We start from the raw sequence: 17,993 nt of genomic DNA on the forward strand, positions 1-17,993 counted from the left end.
TATATATATATATATATATATATATATATATATATATATATATATATATATATATATATATATATATATATATATTGTATAAATATATACAAAAATATATTGTATACAGTATATTGGTTCTGTGTATTAGTCTTAAAGTGACAATAGCCTAATATTTCTGCTGCTGTCTGTGTTTTTAATGTTAATCACAACAAAGGACAAAGAAAAAAATTGCTCACTGCTCTTGACTGAATAACTTTTGGTAACTTTTCTTAAATGTACATTTGTTAGGCAAATAGTTTTAGCTGCAGTATTGGAAAAGAGAAACACTTGTAGCCTATCTAAAATGTTGGTTTCATTACTGCATATTTTTTTTAAAAACAGTTTCATAGAAAATATTTATGGCAGATAAAGTTACCGGCTATTGGAAGGTAAGGAAAAAAGTTGTAGGCCCTGTATATTATAATTATACTATAGTAAATGCAATGACCTATTAAAATTGACAGGGAAACAATATTAAAAATGTTTTCCTCACCAATATCAGAATTCATACAAGCAATGATTTCAGGTTTTTAAGTATACAAATTAAAGGCAGCATGAAACAGAAGTTTCAATAGATTTTCTTCCTTATTGTGACATACATCACTTCAAACATGAAACGGCTTCCTGAACAAGATTTTTTTTTTCATCAGAATGGGAACGTATTTTTATTAAAGATTATGAGAGCACATGAATAATAAAAAAAAAAATGATGTATCCTGATAAATCATTTATAATAAATACTGCATTAATCCATAAAAAGTAAAGGGTGTGGACTTAATCATTAGTTTGTTTCTTCATATATGTTTTCTAAAGTTTGTATTTGGTCTCTGAGGGTGTCCAAGGGATGTGTGTAAACACTTGATAGCAGAACATGTCGTGTGTGTTGGATTTTGGAGGCATCACACACCCCTAACATGCCATGAGTGCAGTAACAGTGCTTATTCACTTAGCCCGGCTTCCAGAGATGAAATTTGGATTGGTCTTTCATTTGACATATTTTATTCATTTTATATTTTCTTTTACTGAAACACTAAAGAATTATGGTGAATACTGTCTGTACCTCTTACTGAGAGAAAGCACATGCTATCAGTATGTTTTGGGAAAGCTCAACCAACTCCAACCTTGGAGAGACTGTGTATGTGCGTAGTATTCTGTGTTACAGATCGGTATTGAAGGTGTACCACGGGTATCCTGGGGAAAGGGACAGGATGTTGTTCTGGACAAGCTGGTGCCTGCTCCAGACCTGGAAGGTCACTACGTGTCTAATTCCGGGGTGAAAACGTGTGATCTATGGACACGTGAATCTGATTTACTGTGTGGAAATTTACTATGACTATCTATTTTCTCATTCAACCTGCAGTAATGGCATGGACCTTGAAAAGAGTATGAGAAATTGAATGCACGAAAAACTGGTAGAGGGAGCGTGGCCTACGAACTCCTTGTGAAACTGGAAGCTGGCTTCTGCTGACGAAACTCCAAACTATTCTTCAGTAAAATTTTCTTTAATTAGTTGCACTCCTGACTCTTGGTCTTCATGCACTCCTGACTCTTGGTCTTCATTCTTCACAACTGGTCTTGGGCCCTAAACTTTTTTTCCCCTAACAAAAGTCGTATTTCATGGAGATTTTAAATGAAATAGTTCACCCTAAAAAAAGAAAAATCTATATTTTACACACACTCGTTTAAAAACCGTATGCTATTCTTTATAGAATGACATCATTTTGGGTGAACTATTTCTTTAAAAAGAAAGCAACCCAACGGGCACTAAGACACTACAAGACGAGAACTACAGTACATAATGACGCCTTCCTGTCCCACAGTACTGTGTCCGATAGGAATCTGTGCAGTGAATTTTTGTGGATTCTGAACTCTGGACCGCCCGCTACACACGGACTGCGATTAAAGTAAGACCACAGTTATAGAATAAGTCATCAAAATACACAATTATTGCTAAATATCAGTCTGCACCTCAGTTTTGTAAGCGAATAGCATATCGCCCAGGAATGCATGCTGAATAAATGCTGAGAGCAAATTAAATTACGTATGATTTTTAAGTAGGCCTAGGCTATATGTTTTATAAATGTCTTGAGTGTGGTAACATTTAAGTATGAGTAGCATATACGTTTTAGGCATGAATGTCAAGCATGGAAAGTGCATTCTGCCTTCCATGCAAAATGTTCAGTAACTTCAGCAGGTTCAGCCAGTACAGAAAAAAAAAACATCTTCTGAATCTGATAACTCATTAATCATCTACTCAGTTCGTGAGTATTGTTGTCAAGGTTGACGTGCTTTATCGTTGTGTTATGTGATAAATGAGTGCCTCTGATTCTCAATTAAAAATGGGAAATACGTTTGATTATTATTAAAGATTGTTTCATTTATCTTTTCAAACTGTTAAAAAGAAATAGACATTTCGGTCTATTCTAACTTTAATTTCCTCAATGTGTTTTTACTTCCCTATCCTTCAATATGGATAACAGCTGTTAAATACAGACATAATGTGTATTATGCATATTATCAAATCTAGCATTAACTGATGAAAAAAAATGAGTCCCTTCAGCACCTGTTGCATTGTGTTGATTAGCTAGAATCTCATTCCTCTCATTCATAATGATCATATAATCATGACTTTGCAAGATTTCTATTGTCTTCTGACTTTTCCCCTGGTTGCTTTCAGGAGGTGTGTCTTTTTGAACTGCAGCAAGGTGTGCTTCCTGTTCTGGCTAGTGTCATGGCGAGCAGCCCTGCAGTGCTGATGCGGTTGGTGGCTTCAGCCCATACCGTGGCAGAAAAGGCTGGAACTATTGTCCGGAAAGTGCTTCATAGTGGAGAGCTTGGTATAGTTGAAAAGGTACGGCAAGTAGTGGCATGTGACCAACAAGAATGTTAATCCAAAAAGCATTTCCTACCTGAGGTGACAAGTTGATGAATTAAGTTAAAGTTCACTTCAGAATTAACTCACCCCCTTGTCATCCAAGATGTTTATGTCTTTCTTTCTTCAGTCACAAAGAAATAAAGGTTTTTGAGGAAAACATTCAGATTTTTCTCCATATAGTGGACTTCAACAGGAACCAACGTTTCAATGCAGCTTCAAAGTGCACTACATGATCTCAGCCGAGGATTAAGGGTTTTATCTAGCAGAATGATCTGTCATTTTCAAAAAAAATAAATAAAAGATATACTTTTTAACCACAAATGCTCGTCTTGCACTGCTCTGCGATGCGCCATGCATTACGTAATCACGTTGGAAAGGTCAGGCATCTCCTTTACTCCTTTGCACATTCGCTTTGTAAACACTGGGTCGGTATTTCCGCCTACGTCACAAGGTTGGTTCCCGTTTAATCCACTATATGGAGAAAAATCCTTCATTTGTTTTCAACTGAAGAAAGAAAGACATGAACATCTTGGATGACATGGGGTGAGTAAATTATCAGGAAATTTTAATTCTGAAGTGAACTAATCCTTTAACGCCAAATCAGACACTAAAATGTGATTGGTTTAACAAGGGTGCTGGATCCAGGAACATATCTTACTTGGTAAAATCACAGAGGAAAATAGGGTTGCCCCCGACCAGAGATTCTACTAGTCGACTAGTAGTTGTTAATTTAAACGTAAAGTTAAACTTACATGTTACAAATAATAAGCCAATTAATAAATACATATATCCGCAATTAGCATTCGTTTGCTCTGATGGTCTGGTGGTAGAAATTTTGTTAAGTGTGTCCCCCCCGGTGGTGCGCACCCGGGTTCGATTGAAGTCAGAGTTCGGTTTGTTTGAATAATGTGAACGCTGTCTTCCGAACTCAGGTGTGCACGCATGAACCGTACCCGAGTCCGCTTAACAAGGTGGTATGGGGTACGGTTCATGTGAACTCTGGCACGGTTTGCTGCTGATGTGAACGCAATCGGAAGTGAACCGCTATTAATGACGTATGATTTGATAAAAATGTGTGCTTGTGTGTGTGTTTCACTCAAAGTGCTTCATAGTGGAGAGCTTGGTATAGTTGAAAAGGTACGGCAAGTAGTGGCATGTGTCCCCCCCGGTGGTGCGCACCCGGGTTCGATTGAAGTCAGAGTTCGGTTTGTTTGAATAATGTGAACGCTGTCTTCCGAACTCAGGTGTGCACGCATGAACCGTACCCGAGTCCGCTTAACAAGGTGGTATGGGGTACGGTTCATGTGAACTCTGGCACGGTTTGCTGCTGATGTGAACGCAATCGGAAGTGAACCGCTATTAATGACGTATGATTTGATAAAAATGTGTGCTTGTGTGTGTGTTTCACTCATTTTCCTGGCGAGCGTGACTGAGTTCTGGGTTTTTTCCCCCTCATTAAAATCAAAGATGTTGGGGCAGGGACACGTTTGTGTGCATTTCTGTTTTGTGATTTCACCGGAATGAATAGAGTCTCCGCAACGGCATTAAGAGATAGTCTTCAGTCTATGTACTACACTCCGCCACTGATAACATTGACAACGAACACTCAGCATGATTTCAAAAACAACACATTACAGCACGAGATCGCCTCTTATTTAAGATAAATGAACGTCAACTTGATATGTTTAATTTGAATTAGGTATATCCGTGCAACAAGTTGTTTAAAAAAAGTGGTGGGGACAACATCGACCATGGCAAAAATTGGGGGTCCCCAGGGGACATGTCCCACCCGTCCCACCTCCAAACTAAGCCTATGCTTGAGTTTGATTAATGATAGGTGAACGTTGGGACTTCCTGTCTGGCATAATCACTATGTGGATCAGCCGTGTTAACGGATCTGTCCGTCACGGACTCTGTGACCTTGCCACTTCATGTGGATTTTTTTTTCGCGACCAACTGACCAATTAAAATAAGCATCTTCTCATCGACTAACTTTTGGTGGACTATTAGGGGGCAGCCCTAAAGGCAAGACTCAATGAAAAGAACTGTTAATGTAGTAACTCTGGATGGTGAAATGATTAGTTTGTTTTTACATATGTTTTTGACATATTTTTGTAACCTTTGCTTTTGGCATAGACAGGAGCTAATGATCTACAGACACTGGCTGACAGACTTGTTCAGAAGAGTATATGTGCATCCCTGTCGAAAAGCTTCCCTAAAGTCACAATCATCGGAGAGGAGGTATGTAGGTCTCTTAATATGAAAATGCTCAGCCTGTTTTGGCTCCAAACAGCTGTCAAAACTGCTTTTATTTGTGTAGGATTTACCAGCTGAGTCTGTTGAGGAAGACCTGATAGAGAACGGGCACAGCAGCCTAATCCTACAAAAATCCTGTCCCGATCAGTATGCCAGCCTGAAGGAGGAAGAGGTAAAGAGGAAAAGGAAACAGAATGTGGCCATAATGCGTAAAACATATTATAAATGTATGTAACGGAGGCAAGCTAGTAAGAGCTGTAAGGGCGTTTTAAGGGACTTAATTGGTTACAATGTTGCATTTTCTTCTTGGTTCGGTTCCAAAATGTGTTTAGGCAAGTCACATGCGAGTACAACTGTACTCTTATTGGTCAGTTTCCTCTGCGTTATCCATCAAGATTTTTGACAAGTTCGCTCCATGAGCTTATTCTGGCTTTATTTGTACCTGTCAAGACACAGGCAAACACTATACGAATGTTATAATGCAGCTACAGCAGGAATCATTACATACTAATTATATATTAATGTAGAATTATATACTTCAGCAAATTCAAACATGCACTCTCTCTGGATCTCCCAGCGCTGTCTAGAGGTTAACTGTGTTGAGACACGCAAACACTACGAATGTTATAATGCAGCTAGAGCAGGAATCAAGGCTTCATTGGGACAGCATTCCCGCATTGAGAAGTGCAATTACACAACATTTTAAGATGAAGAGGTACTCTTTTTATTTTCAACTTTCTTTTTATTGTCAAATGGACACTTCTGCTTTTTATATAGCACGTTTCCCGTTATGAATTATAATACCATTTGGTTAGTTGGTCCGTTGGGTCAGATTGCCTTCACACCTCAAGCGAACCGTCCTAGAGTTCATTTGCAATCAGGTCAAGACCACCTCGTTCAGGCAGTCTCTGAACGATTGTTTTGGTGCGGATCCGAGCGTGATTGCCATGTTCACATATGCCTAAATGAACCAAACTAAGGGAGAAAATGCACCAGGTTCCGAAACAAACGCTCAGGTGTAAAAGCACCATGAACCTCACTCCCCTGGCCTAAAGAGGAGCGCTAGAGACTGAAGAGACTGACGCTAGAATCTTTAGCATCCTTGTTAGTTTGGCCGCCTCCCATGTATGAGACACTGGTTTGAATCCCGCTCAGAGCAGATAGAGTTGGTAACATTTGGTAACATTTGGTGCCATGACCCAGATAGGAGTGAGGTTTATGGGGATGAGTGTAACGGAAGCAAGCTAGTAAGAGCTGTGCAGGTAAACTTCACTGCCCTGGCCTCAAGAAGCGCATTAGCGACTGACTAGAGACTGCAGTATTTAGCATCCGTGTCAGCGTATCCGCCTCACACGTCGAAAACATTGGTTCGAGTAGGATTGTTTACATGTAGAATATACCATTTTAAATTAACTTATTCTGAAAGAGTGGGAACATAAAAGTAACTCAATATAGTATTTGACTTCGGTTTCGTCTTTATTTTTCAGCTGGTTGTGTGGGTGGACCCTCTTGATGGCACTAAAGAATATACAGAAGGTGAGCATTACTCAACTCCCACTTCCATTTGAGTTAGGTCTTGTTCAGCTGTGACTGTAAACAACACTGCTCAATAAAGCACCTGGTATTTGCATCTGTCTGGGGTGAAGTGATCACAAGTGATCTACATTTTGTCATCTGATTATACAAACCACATTAGGTGGTACAAAACGCTTGTGACCACATTGCATTTGTAGTGTAAAAGTATCAATGGCTTTTTACATGCAACCAAATAATCCATTAGTAATCAGATTAATTGTTCAATCAGACTGAAAAGCCTTCATGTAAACACTTTAATCAATCCAATTGAGCTTGACCTGAATGAAATTTCAATCTGAAACAAAAGATGTCCATGTAAACGTTGCCATTGGCAGCTCACAGTTAAAGGGTTAGTTCACCCAAAAATGAAAATTCTGTCATTAATTACTTACCCTCATGTCGTTTGACACCCGTAAGACCTCCGTTCATCTTCGGAACAGAAATTAAGATATTTTAGTTGAAATCTGATGGCTCTGAAAGGCCTCCATTGGAACAATGGCACGGTTCACTCTCAAGACCCTTAAAAGGTACTAAAGACGTCATTACAAAGTCCATCTCACTACAGTGGTTCTAAAATAACTTTATAAATCGGCGAGAATAGTTTTTGTGCGCAAAAAAACCCTAAATAACGACTTACATAGTGATGACGATTTCAAAACAAGGCATCATGAAGCTTCGAAGCATTATGAATCAGCGAGTCGAATCAGCAGTTTGAATCGCCAAATTTCAGCAGTTTGGCGGTTTGACACGCGATCCGAATCATGATTCAGCTCATTGATTCATAACGCTTCGAAGCTTCATGATGCCTTGTTTTGAAATCGTCATCACTATGTAAGTCATTATTTAGGGTTTTTTTGCGCACAAAAACTATTCTCGTCGATTTATAAAGTTATTTTAGAACCACTGTAGTGAGATGGACTTTGTAACGACGTCTTTAGTACCTTTTAAGGGTCTTGAGAGTGAACCGTGCCATTGTGCCAATGGAGGCCTTTCAGAGCCATCAGATTTCAACTAAAAATCTTAATTTCTGTTCCGAAGATGAACGGAGGTCTTACGGGTGTCGAACGACATGAGGGTAAGTAATGAATGACATAATTTTCATTTTTGGGTGAACTAACCCTTTAAGAGCACAAGCCTTTATATTATCCTCCATTGATGGTAAGCACAGATGGACATGTTCGTCTCCATGTGGTGGAGTTTTCTTTTTTATGCACAACCGCATTTTGCACATGCGGTTGTAACCTTACACAAGCCTGTGAAAAAGAAAACTCGGGCCTCACACGGACGGTGTGCATGGACATCAGCGAAAATTACAACACGCACACTGTCTGCAAAACACAGCAGAATGCGGACAAGCAAAGTGTACTTCTCGGAACACAGCATACTTGCCACCCAGCCAAAATCCAACCATAAGTGATTATTTGTGGAGATTGACATTAATATCAGTTGTAAATGGCCTCGGCTGATCCAATCACTCAAGGTGGATGTCGATACCAGGTGTAAATAGGAAATCACATTTACCATTACTCCGTATAAACGAAATCTAGTCAATTCAATAGAAATCTGAATTTTTTGAGTTTGCGGGGGCGAATATGTTTCCCAGAAAGATTTCGCTCATGCAGATTCACTGCACTGACCAACAGAAAGGTGTTTTGTTTGAAAGTGACTTCTGTGTGAGCTGTGCTTCATACACACTATTGACAATGGACCTTTTTTGCCCGTCAAAATTTCGCTGAAATATTGCTAAGACTGCATCTTAACTCTCTCCCCGCCAAACACGGAATTTTCAGAGTTAACGTGTTTTACTGTTATACGCTAGGGAGCGCTATTACGCATCTTCTGAATGAGTACAGAATCTCCTGATAAAAACACAGACAAAGAAGACGCAAAATCGTATGTAAGCAGATGCATATGTAAAATAACATGATCATCAACATTAAACATCATATTAATCAAAACTGCCTAATGTTACTGAATGAAATGTCGACCCAGAACGAGCTATAGGGCTGTGCAAGTATTAGGGGTGTTGATGGACTCGATCTAGTCCATCTGTGTTTTGCTTTTTTTATGAAACTTACCCATATTTAAGTGTTGATAAAAAAGGAATGGATGAAGCTAGCTTTTTTTGTAAAAAAAAACAAAAAAAAAAACGGGTCTGATCTTTCTTTTGATATATTGCATGCTCAGTTATTCATACAACAAAATATTCTATGGGCCATTACATTTTTGTGAAAATGATCAAAAACCCTGGCGGTGGCTGGCAACTTAAGTTAAGACAAGAGTAAAGACACTTTTTTCGTGGCACCCGTTAGTCCAGGGGTGCAAAACTCAGTTCCTGGAGGTCCACAGCACATGATCCAGCTAATCAAGTCCTTCATGTTTATTTAAAAACTACTTTACAGTAGGCAAACAGTATGTGACAAAAGTATGTCTTAATTCACAGTACTCATAAAAGAGTGCAATGGACACTTTACTATCCCATTAGGCCACGGAAAAAAAATTGTGAATAGCAGCGAAGCGACTCAACTGACGCTGGTAGGTCATGTGATAATGACAACATGGTGAATGTAGTACATCCAGATTACATTCATACACGCATTACTATATAGAGCATACTTTTTTAGCAGTTGTAAAGTAATTTCTTATTACAAAATAAGTACCTACTCAAGAGAGTATGCGATTCCGGACGAAGCCTACAAGTATGTGTTGGAGCAGGTAGGAACTGAATTTTGCACCCGAGTTAGTCCCATCCACATCAGAATTTTTTTCTTTAAAATCCAGCTCTACAGTATATAGCTGTACTAAACATCAGTTACCATCTGATTGGCTCTGAATTTTGTCCCTTCCTACAGCATTTCACTTTAAGTGAGGACCGAAAAATTACGTTCATGCCACGCCTAGTTAGGACCTAGTGTTGCATGCATGTCCAGGGCAACCGCACTATCGCTCATTCTCTTCTCTCGCTGATTTTTTATCTAACTCTACCTCCACTTGACTTCCATTTGTCCAACACCTGATGCTGTCACACAGTGATCTGCTCTTTTCCCCTCCTTCTCTCTCTGTCTTTGCTCTCCTGTCTTTGTAGCTGCAAGGGTTTTGTACAACCCAGTTTACATACAGAAGCCAGTGCAGCCCCACAGAGCACCTAACCGTACGGTGATTTAATGTTTTTCTTTTTAAGGCATGAGATGTCACCTTGAAATTAGACGAGTAGAACGTTGCAGTCAATCAAAAACAGCTGTTGGGTCAGGCATTTACCATTTCGCGTAGTTGACCAGAAACTACAAATGCTTTGCATTTGCGCTCCTTGTGATGAAGTGCAACTAAACAATAGTTTTTTTCATTAAGTTAGCTTAATCTTTTCCATCCACTTTAGTTGGTAGTTACCATCACTTCATTGGACAAGTACATTATCAGGCATGCAAAGAAAGGACAGGAAATAATGAGGGAAAGAATTGGGGAATGGGGTAGGGATATGGACTTGAACCTGCATCACCAGCATGAGCACTGAAGGCCCTGATATACTCATTGCAAAGCTCTTTCTAGTTCTTCGCTTAGGGGCAAAAAGGTGTTCGATATACCTGAGCAGCAATATATTGTTAGCAAACATGCTGCCCATGCTACTTAGGGAATATGCAAATATGTGCTGCTCGCTTTCCTTTCGATAAAAAAAAATAAGCACAACAAAAATGGCAGCAGTGAGAACACAGCAGTTAAGAAAGCATCTGATCATAGCAATGTGGATAGTTTAAAGATGTTTAGCAGCCAGATGCAAACTTTCCTGGCCTGCTTTTGTTCAAATTGATGTCGCAACAGTTCATTCTTCGATTTTGCTTTAAGTATATCGGGGCCTTAATGCTCAAAATTGTGGCCTACTCCATCTTACCCACACTATAAAAAGAGGGAAATATATGAGAGCATAGAAGGGTTTAAAATATTTCCATGGGCTTGACTGCTAAATACTTTGCTTTAATGTTTGTTTGCCGTTTCATTGCAGGGCTTTTGGATCATGTGACAGTGCTAATAGGGATTGCTTATAGAGGGACAGCCATTGCTGGAGTCATCAATCAGCCCTTCTACAACTACCAGGTCCAACCTGTTGTTCGGGTCACACGTTACACTACATTTGGTAGAGGCTGGGATTGGTTAACCAGTTTTTCTTTGTTTTTTGTTCTCTGTTCACTCAGATAGGGGCTGGTGCTTCTTTGGGTAGAACATTATGGGGAGTTCTGGGTTTGGGTGCATTTGGGTTTCAACTCCAGGAAGTCCCAGATGGTAAAAGAATCGTCACAACCACGCGGTCCCATAGCAATAAACTTGTGACTGACACAGTACAAGCCATGGAGCCTCATGATGTCATCAGAGTGGGAGGAGCTGGGAATAAGGTGGGACTCTAGCCTTGATTCGACTGAGTCAATATTGACATTGAAATTTAACTAATCACATCTTCATTCTGGGCGTGGTAGATCATCCAGCTAGTCGAGGGAAAGGCGTCCGCTTATGTGTTTGCCAGTCCAGGATGTAAAAAGTGGGACACGTGTGCGCCTGAGGCAATTCTGCATGCAGTTGGAGGTGATTTTCATTGTTTGCATGTTCGCTTTTACAAAAGTGCTTGAAATTTAAGATAAATATAAAATATTTAAGTGTTTTTTTATATTGTTTTCATATACAGGCAAATTGACAGACATCCATGGTAATGCATTCAGATATGATGCCAATGTGAAGCACATGAATTCTGCTGGAGTTCTGGCGACACTAAGGGATCATCAGTACTATTTAAGCAGAGTGCCACAAGCTGTCCTACAGGCTCTTCCCTCTGACTAAACCATTACAGGAAATTAAGTCATACTCTAACCATTTGTGCCTCAAATCTGTGATTATGTCCTTGTCATTAAAAACATCAAAAAACTGTTTAAGATTAATAAGATTTAATTATTTACTGAGGACATTCACAATTTTTTTTACTAGGGGACCAAATATTTTTCATTTTTGTATTATTTGTAGAAATACAATATGTAGGTAATTTAAAACGAAAGTGTTCATCATGTCCTATTGCATATATTGGGTATTTAAAATTACTTCTGTAATCATTGTATTAAGTTGCATCAGGCAAGTCTGAACTACCCTGCTACTGTGAAATGTGTATTTTTCATGTAAAGCTGTTTGACAGTTTTGCATCACCAGACATAACATACACAACAAAAAGTGGCACACAACAAAAGTGCACTAGTAAAATTACATCATTGCTTTAAGGCAACCATGACAAAATGAAATAACTTAGTAGGTGCAACCTTAATACAAGGTTGTGCTGAGATGAATACTGTACCAACACATTTAGTGTGCAGTACTGTTTTAACATTTAGGAATGATTTATGAATATTTATGTAGGGTGTGTTAGGTTGCAATTGGTTCTACCACGTATATGAATCTTGCTAATCCTAAGGGTAACTGAGTGAGAATCTTTTGTTTTGTTTGATATATTGTATTTAATATGTATGCCCAGTGCCTGTTTTCTATCTTTTGTCTGTTATATTGTAGGTATAAACTGTAGCTGCTATTCAGGCGGACTGCATCTACATATGCATTTATAACCCAATGTGATTAAAAACAAGACCACAAGTTGGATGAGAAATAATCTTTATTTTAAATGATAGATTTTATGTCCAAAAATATGCTTTGAAACAAAATAGTGGTACTCATATATTTAGGAATGCATAGTATGAAAAAAGCTTACCTGAGGTTTATGCTGTCAGAAACTTCTTCCCATATTTGATAAGCAGATCCAGTGGCAGTTTGCAGGCCATCTGTTCAGCAGTTCCAAGACATTGAAACTTAAAGGCATAGTTCACACAAAAAAATAGTCATCATTTACTGACCCCTCGTGTCGTTCCAAAACCACATGTAGAACACAGGAGAATAAATGTTGAAGAATGTACTGGACATTTTTTCCACATAATATAAGTGAATGGAAATCCAGCCAATCCAAAAAAACAAAAAAAGAATCGTCATAATCTGACATGCGCTACTTTACATGTCCTCTGAAGCCACACTATCTTTATGCAAATAACCAAATTTAAGTCACTGTTTACTTAGAATATGGATCTCCTAAATGGACATGGGGATGGTGAAAATAAAAAAAATAAGATGGGACATTGCATTCTCTCACAAAACTTGTGCCCTCCTGAAACTGTTTACACTTGCAAAACTTTTATGATGAAAAACATATGAGGTTTAAGGAAAAAACTGTGCTTTTGCACATGAACTCTTGAGTTTCTTGGAGGAAGACAATTGTTTTGTTAGCAAACGCAAAATTGCTCGGAGGAATGTAGTACTTTTGAGAGATTGACTATTGACGTGCTTTTTGCTTCCATCACACATTTTTCCATCATGTCCACTTAGGGGATTCATAGAATTAGTGACATCATAGATGTTGCGTCTAAAAGTGCCATATTTGAATTGGATGGATGCAGACAGTGGAGAACAAGACTGTCAGAAAATAAACTTAATATCACTCTGTTCCTTATATCATGAGCCATAAAATGTACAGCATGAGTGATTTTATGGCTTGGTCATGAGTTATTTCCACATTCTCATTCATTATGTGAAGAAGAGGGGCCAGCACATTATTCAAAATTTCTCTTTTAGTGTTTCACACTAGGAAGGAGTCACACAGGTGTAAACGATGTATATTTTTATATTTTTGTGAACAATCCCTTTTAAGTCACGCAACATCAGTCAGGACACTGCACAATCTCCTTAAAAACTGGGCTGCTGTCACGTTAATCATCCTTCAAATAAAAAAAGAAATACAAAATCATTATTGTCTATGTATTTTATACCTCGGCAGAAACGTTTCTTTTCCAGTGGCTCTCCTGGGTACAATAGCTGTGGAAGAGGAATGAAATGGTGTTCATTCAATTGGCCTTGATGCTTTATCTATAAGAGACAATTGCAAAAGGACATTGTACAACGTAATGTGACACGTAACACTGCGGTCTCAGTAGGGCAAATTAAATTATCCATGTGTGTATGAAATGCATCACAAGTGTGTAGTGCTAGGGTTCTCAATTCGGGCTCTCAAGTTCCAGTTTCCTGCAGAGTTTAGCTCCAGCCTTGATCAAACTCATCTGAACAAGCTAATCAAGATTTTCGAAATCTAGAAAGTTACAGGCAGGTGAGTTTGATCAAGGTTGGAGCGAATCTCTGCAGGATACTGGAACTTGAGGGCCAGAGTGGTAAGACAATTCCTTAAAGAAAAGAGTGCCAGTTATAGTCGGCATGAAACTGAAGTTACGATCGATTTTTCCCTATTGTGACATATTCAAGTGAAACAGCTTCTCGAACAAGAAAACATGTAGGACATGTGGTTTTCTATTGCTGTGATGTAATTTGAGAGACCGGTTGTCCCACCCTCGCACCAGTAAACAAATCATCTAAGAAGGCTGCATTTGAAAATGCATACTTCCCTACTATATAGTAGGAGAAAAACAGTATGTGACAAAAGAAGTGTCCAAATTCGCAGTACTAATAAAAAAGTAGGCAAAAAGTACCCTGATGATGACCTACTACTTCCAGCGAGATTCTGAAGTGTGCATTCGATGGACACTTTACTATCCCATGAGGCCACGGGAGAGGATTTGTCAATGGCAGTGAAGCGATGCAACTGACGCGGGTAAGGTCATGTGATAATGACAACATGGCGAATGTAGTACGTCCAGATTACATTCATACTATATAGAACACACTTTTTTAGCGGTCATGAATATCTTGATCAAAATAAGTACCTACTCAAGAGAGTATGCGATTTTGGATGCAGGCATGCAGCCAAGATGTCGCTGCAAATGGGAGGGAAGGAATTTTAATAGATTAAGAGGGCACATGAATAAATAAATAAATAATGTGCAAGCATGCATGAATTTATAATAAATACAGCAATCTTCATAGTCATTTCTGAAGAATTTATGTGCCATTTAATATAAAAGTGCTGAAATATGTTACCAGGTATATTATTTGCGCTAAAGAATTCCAATTACTTATCACAAGCCTAAAGCCTGAAAATACAGCTAGGTATATATTTTCTCCATGAATTCATGATGAAATGAAAAGGCACAAATTTAAACCAAAAACCATTGAAAATAGGGATTTGAAAGAATCTTTTTCAGAATTTGCCTGCAACACATTTTGTAACATTGACAAAGGTAAGAACACTAAGAATGCAGCAACCAATTTGAATCAGTGTAGAGCAAAATAATGTGAATAAAAAAAGAAATACACACCTAACTTATTTTGAATTTAAAAGGACAAAAAGTAATGTTTCTTTTGGAGAAACAAAGGAAGAACGAAAGGAAAAAAAAAATAAATGTGCAATACCTTTTCTGTGCAATACCTTTTTAATATGCAGCCTTAATGGTTACAAAATTGTATGCACTTTTCCAAACAAACAATATGCATGAAATTAATATATGAACAACTTGCATACAGTATTGGAGAAACTACTATGAAATTGTAGCATGACAAGTTAATTTAAGCACTTACTTAAAAGTTTTTGTATCGTAATAGACTATTTGGCTCAGAAAAAATATTAGTTATTCCCCCACACCGCCAGTATATGAAGGACATATTCACATAAATATAGCCTATAATATATATATATGGAGCAAAACATTAGCAAAAAAAACAACAGCCTTACATGGCTTGATGGCTGGATGTCCAGGACAAATGAAAAGCTGCAGTCCAATTGTCCTCCGTAATCCTTCCATCTGTGAAGACATTTTACGCAGTTGGTTGCACAAATGGGAATGTGCGGGAGACTCTTTAAATTGAGGTCTGCAATACCAGGAGTCATCAATCCAGTAATTTCCATTTATATCAAAATGTAGCTGTGTGGACCCAAGAAAGTATGTGATGCAAAAAATATATATATTTGGTCATGGTCTCACAAGTTTTTCACTTTTATCCAGATTCCAGACTAATCAATCTGGAGCTGCGGGAAAATTAAATCATGACAACGCTGACTTGTTGAAGACCATGCACAATAAAGGCCTTTTCACACCTAAGTGAAATGAATAGGCTGAAGAAAATGCAAACGCCTGTACAGCAGAGGGCGCAGCTCAAACAAACCTTTCAGCTGTGTTGCCGTTCTGGATTGCTGAAGAATAGGATGCAGGAGAAGAAAGTTCAACACTATTACTTCAGAAAATGAAACACCACTGTGATGTTTATCTAGTCATTTTTGCTTCTTAGTATGATTGAATTGGGTCTTTGAAGGTCAGCAGCAAAGAGATTGGTTAATAACGTGAGATTAACTACATAAAGGCCTGGTTTCCCAGACAGATTAGATTAAGGCCTCAGGTTAATAAGCGTTTATAAATGTTCCTTAGAAAAAACATTACTGGCATGCATATTGAGACAAAACAATGGCAGTGACATTTTAATATATTTTGTATAATAGTACACAGGTTTGTGTAATATTCTGAGTTTGGATTTTACCATTTTTATTCATTTTGAGGGATACTGATTTCTGTTCAAGTGAGTTAAGTAAATGCTTGCTCAAATTTAGTCTAGAACTACAATAACCATCATGTTCACACAGCGCACACAACACCTCTACACTTCTCATTTCTCTCAAAATTGGGACAGGAGAGCTGTTAGTCAATAAATGGGAAAGCAAAGTAACTAGCGGTACTTCATTGAAAAAGTAACTCCGATATTTTGTTGTAAATTTAAAAGTAATCGTTACTTTACTAGTTACTTTATTCCAAGTATCTGATTACATAACTTGTTTTACTTGTAATGCGTTACCACCAACACGGTTTACTATAGTCAACATAATGGGCATTCCAATTTCTCACATTCATTAACGGTCTTTCAATACAGAGGCTGCATCCTTATGCTGCGTTCACACCAAATGCGAATAGAGCGCCTGGAGCGAGTGATTTAAATGTTAATTAAATCAATGTAAAGGTGCGTTGACGCGCCTCTGGGGGTCCTGCGGCACGGTAGACGTGTTTCTTGGGCGCGATGGACGCGATTCTGCCTCGTTCGCGCTAATTGAGCGTCTTGCGCGAGTGGTGCTTTTTGTGCATTCACGCGTTAAGCAAATTTGCGTGTGATGCAGAGTTGAAAAATCTGAACTTTGGCATGAATTTGCGCCGTGTTAACCAATCAGGAGCCTCCTTGCTGCTGTCACGTGGTGATAAACTAATGGCAAGTCAATAGCGGATGAGAAACCCTGCGTAATTTAAAAATACTATTGCTATTGTGTAACAAAATGTAGTTAGACTTTTTCAGGCAAGAATGTACTTGTTTAAAGCTCAAATCTGTGGTTTATTTATAAACAGATCGCCTATTGGAAATTTTTATCATGTGTTCTCTGAGTTGTGAGATCCAGTCGATCACCAGTGCTCAGCCCTCGTTAACCCCAGCGAGAGCAGCCTTTCCTTGGCTAGTCCTTCTGGCTTTTGCCACTGGCTCTGGTGTCTCCGGGCGATCTTTGGTGTCACGAATCTATAATTTTTTTGCTTACCAAATCGTTTTGACTGAGGGCTATTTAACTTTAGACTGGGTTGTGTTTCATGTCATATATTAATTTTATTACAGTGACAATCATATACAGTATATGCACACTTATTTTCTGAACTAGATGTTAATGGTTTTATTTTATTTTTAAATGTAACAGAAAAGGCATGGTTGAGTTTTACATTTCGTTTGTTATAAATATACATTCAGCATAGTTGCCTGAACCACATTTGTGTGGCTATTAATGTTTAATATTTTTTGAATGAAATGAAAATGAAGAGGCAGAGTGGTGTTTTATGACATACTTGGTTTATTGTAGCCTAAAATATACAGGTGCTGGTCATATAATTAGAATATCAACAAAAAGTTGATTTATTTCACTAATTCCATTCAAAAAGTGAAACTTGTATATTATATTCATTCATTACACACAGACTGATATATTTCAAATGTTTATTTCTTTTAATTTTGATGATTACAACTGACAACTAAGGAAAATCCCAAGTTCAGTATCTCAGAAAATTAGAATATTACTTAAGACCAATACAAAAAAAGGATTTTTAGAAATCTTGGCCAACTGAAAAGTATGAACATGAAAAGTATGAGCATGTACAGCACTCAATACTTAGTTGGGGCTCCTTTTGCCTGAATTACTGCAGCAAGGCGGTGTGGCATGGAGTCGATCAGTCTGTGGCACTGCTCAGGTGTTATGAGAGCCCAGGTTGCTCTGATAGTGGCCTTCAGCTCT

The 17,993-nt window shown here is 38.3% G+C and overlaps 1 protein-coding gene across 2 annotated transcripts; it reads left to right on the forward strand.

Moving 5' to 3' along the window:
- Positions 1 to 1,811: 1,811 nt before the first annotated feature.
- bpnt1 (bisphosphate nucleotidase 1) lies at positions 1,812 to 12,711 on the forward strand. Of its 2 annotated transcripts, XM_079831531.1 has the most exons (10): positions 1,812 to 1,925; positions 2,699 to 2,872; positions 5,033 to 5,137; positions 5,217 to 5,324; positions 6,640 to 6,688; positions 9,813 to 9,878; positions 10,725 to 10,816; positions 10,915 to 11,112; positions 11,194 to 11,299; positions 11,400 to 12,711. In XM_079831531.1, exons 2-10 carry the CDS (start codon positions 2,753 to 2,755, stop codon positions 11,549 to 11,551), a joined length of 996 nt encoding a protein of 331 aa, XP_079687657.1. In that variant the 5' UTR covers positions 1,812 to 1,925; positions 2,699 to 2,752; the 3' UTR covers positions 11,552 to 12,711. The 2 variants fall into 2 exon arrangements, with proteins under 2 accessions (XP_079687657.1, XP_079687658.1); XM_079831532.1 differs by lacking the exon at positions 9,813 to 9,878.
- The last annotated feature ends 5,282 nt before the right edge of the window (positions 12,712 to 17,993 follow it).

The sequence above is a fragment of the Gobio gobio genome, assembly GCF_949357685.1.
Source record: "Gobio gobio genome assembly, chromosome: 12".
In the NCBI taxonomy this organism is placed as follows: domain Eukaryota; kingdom Metazoa; phylum Chordata; class Actinopteri; order Cypriniformes; family Gobionidae; genus Gobio; species Gobio gobio.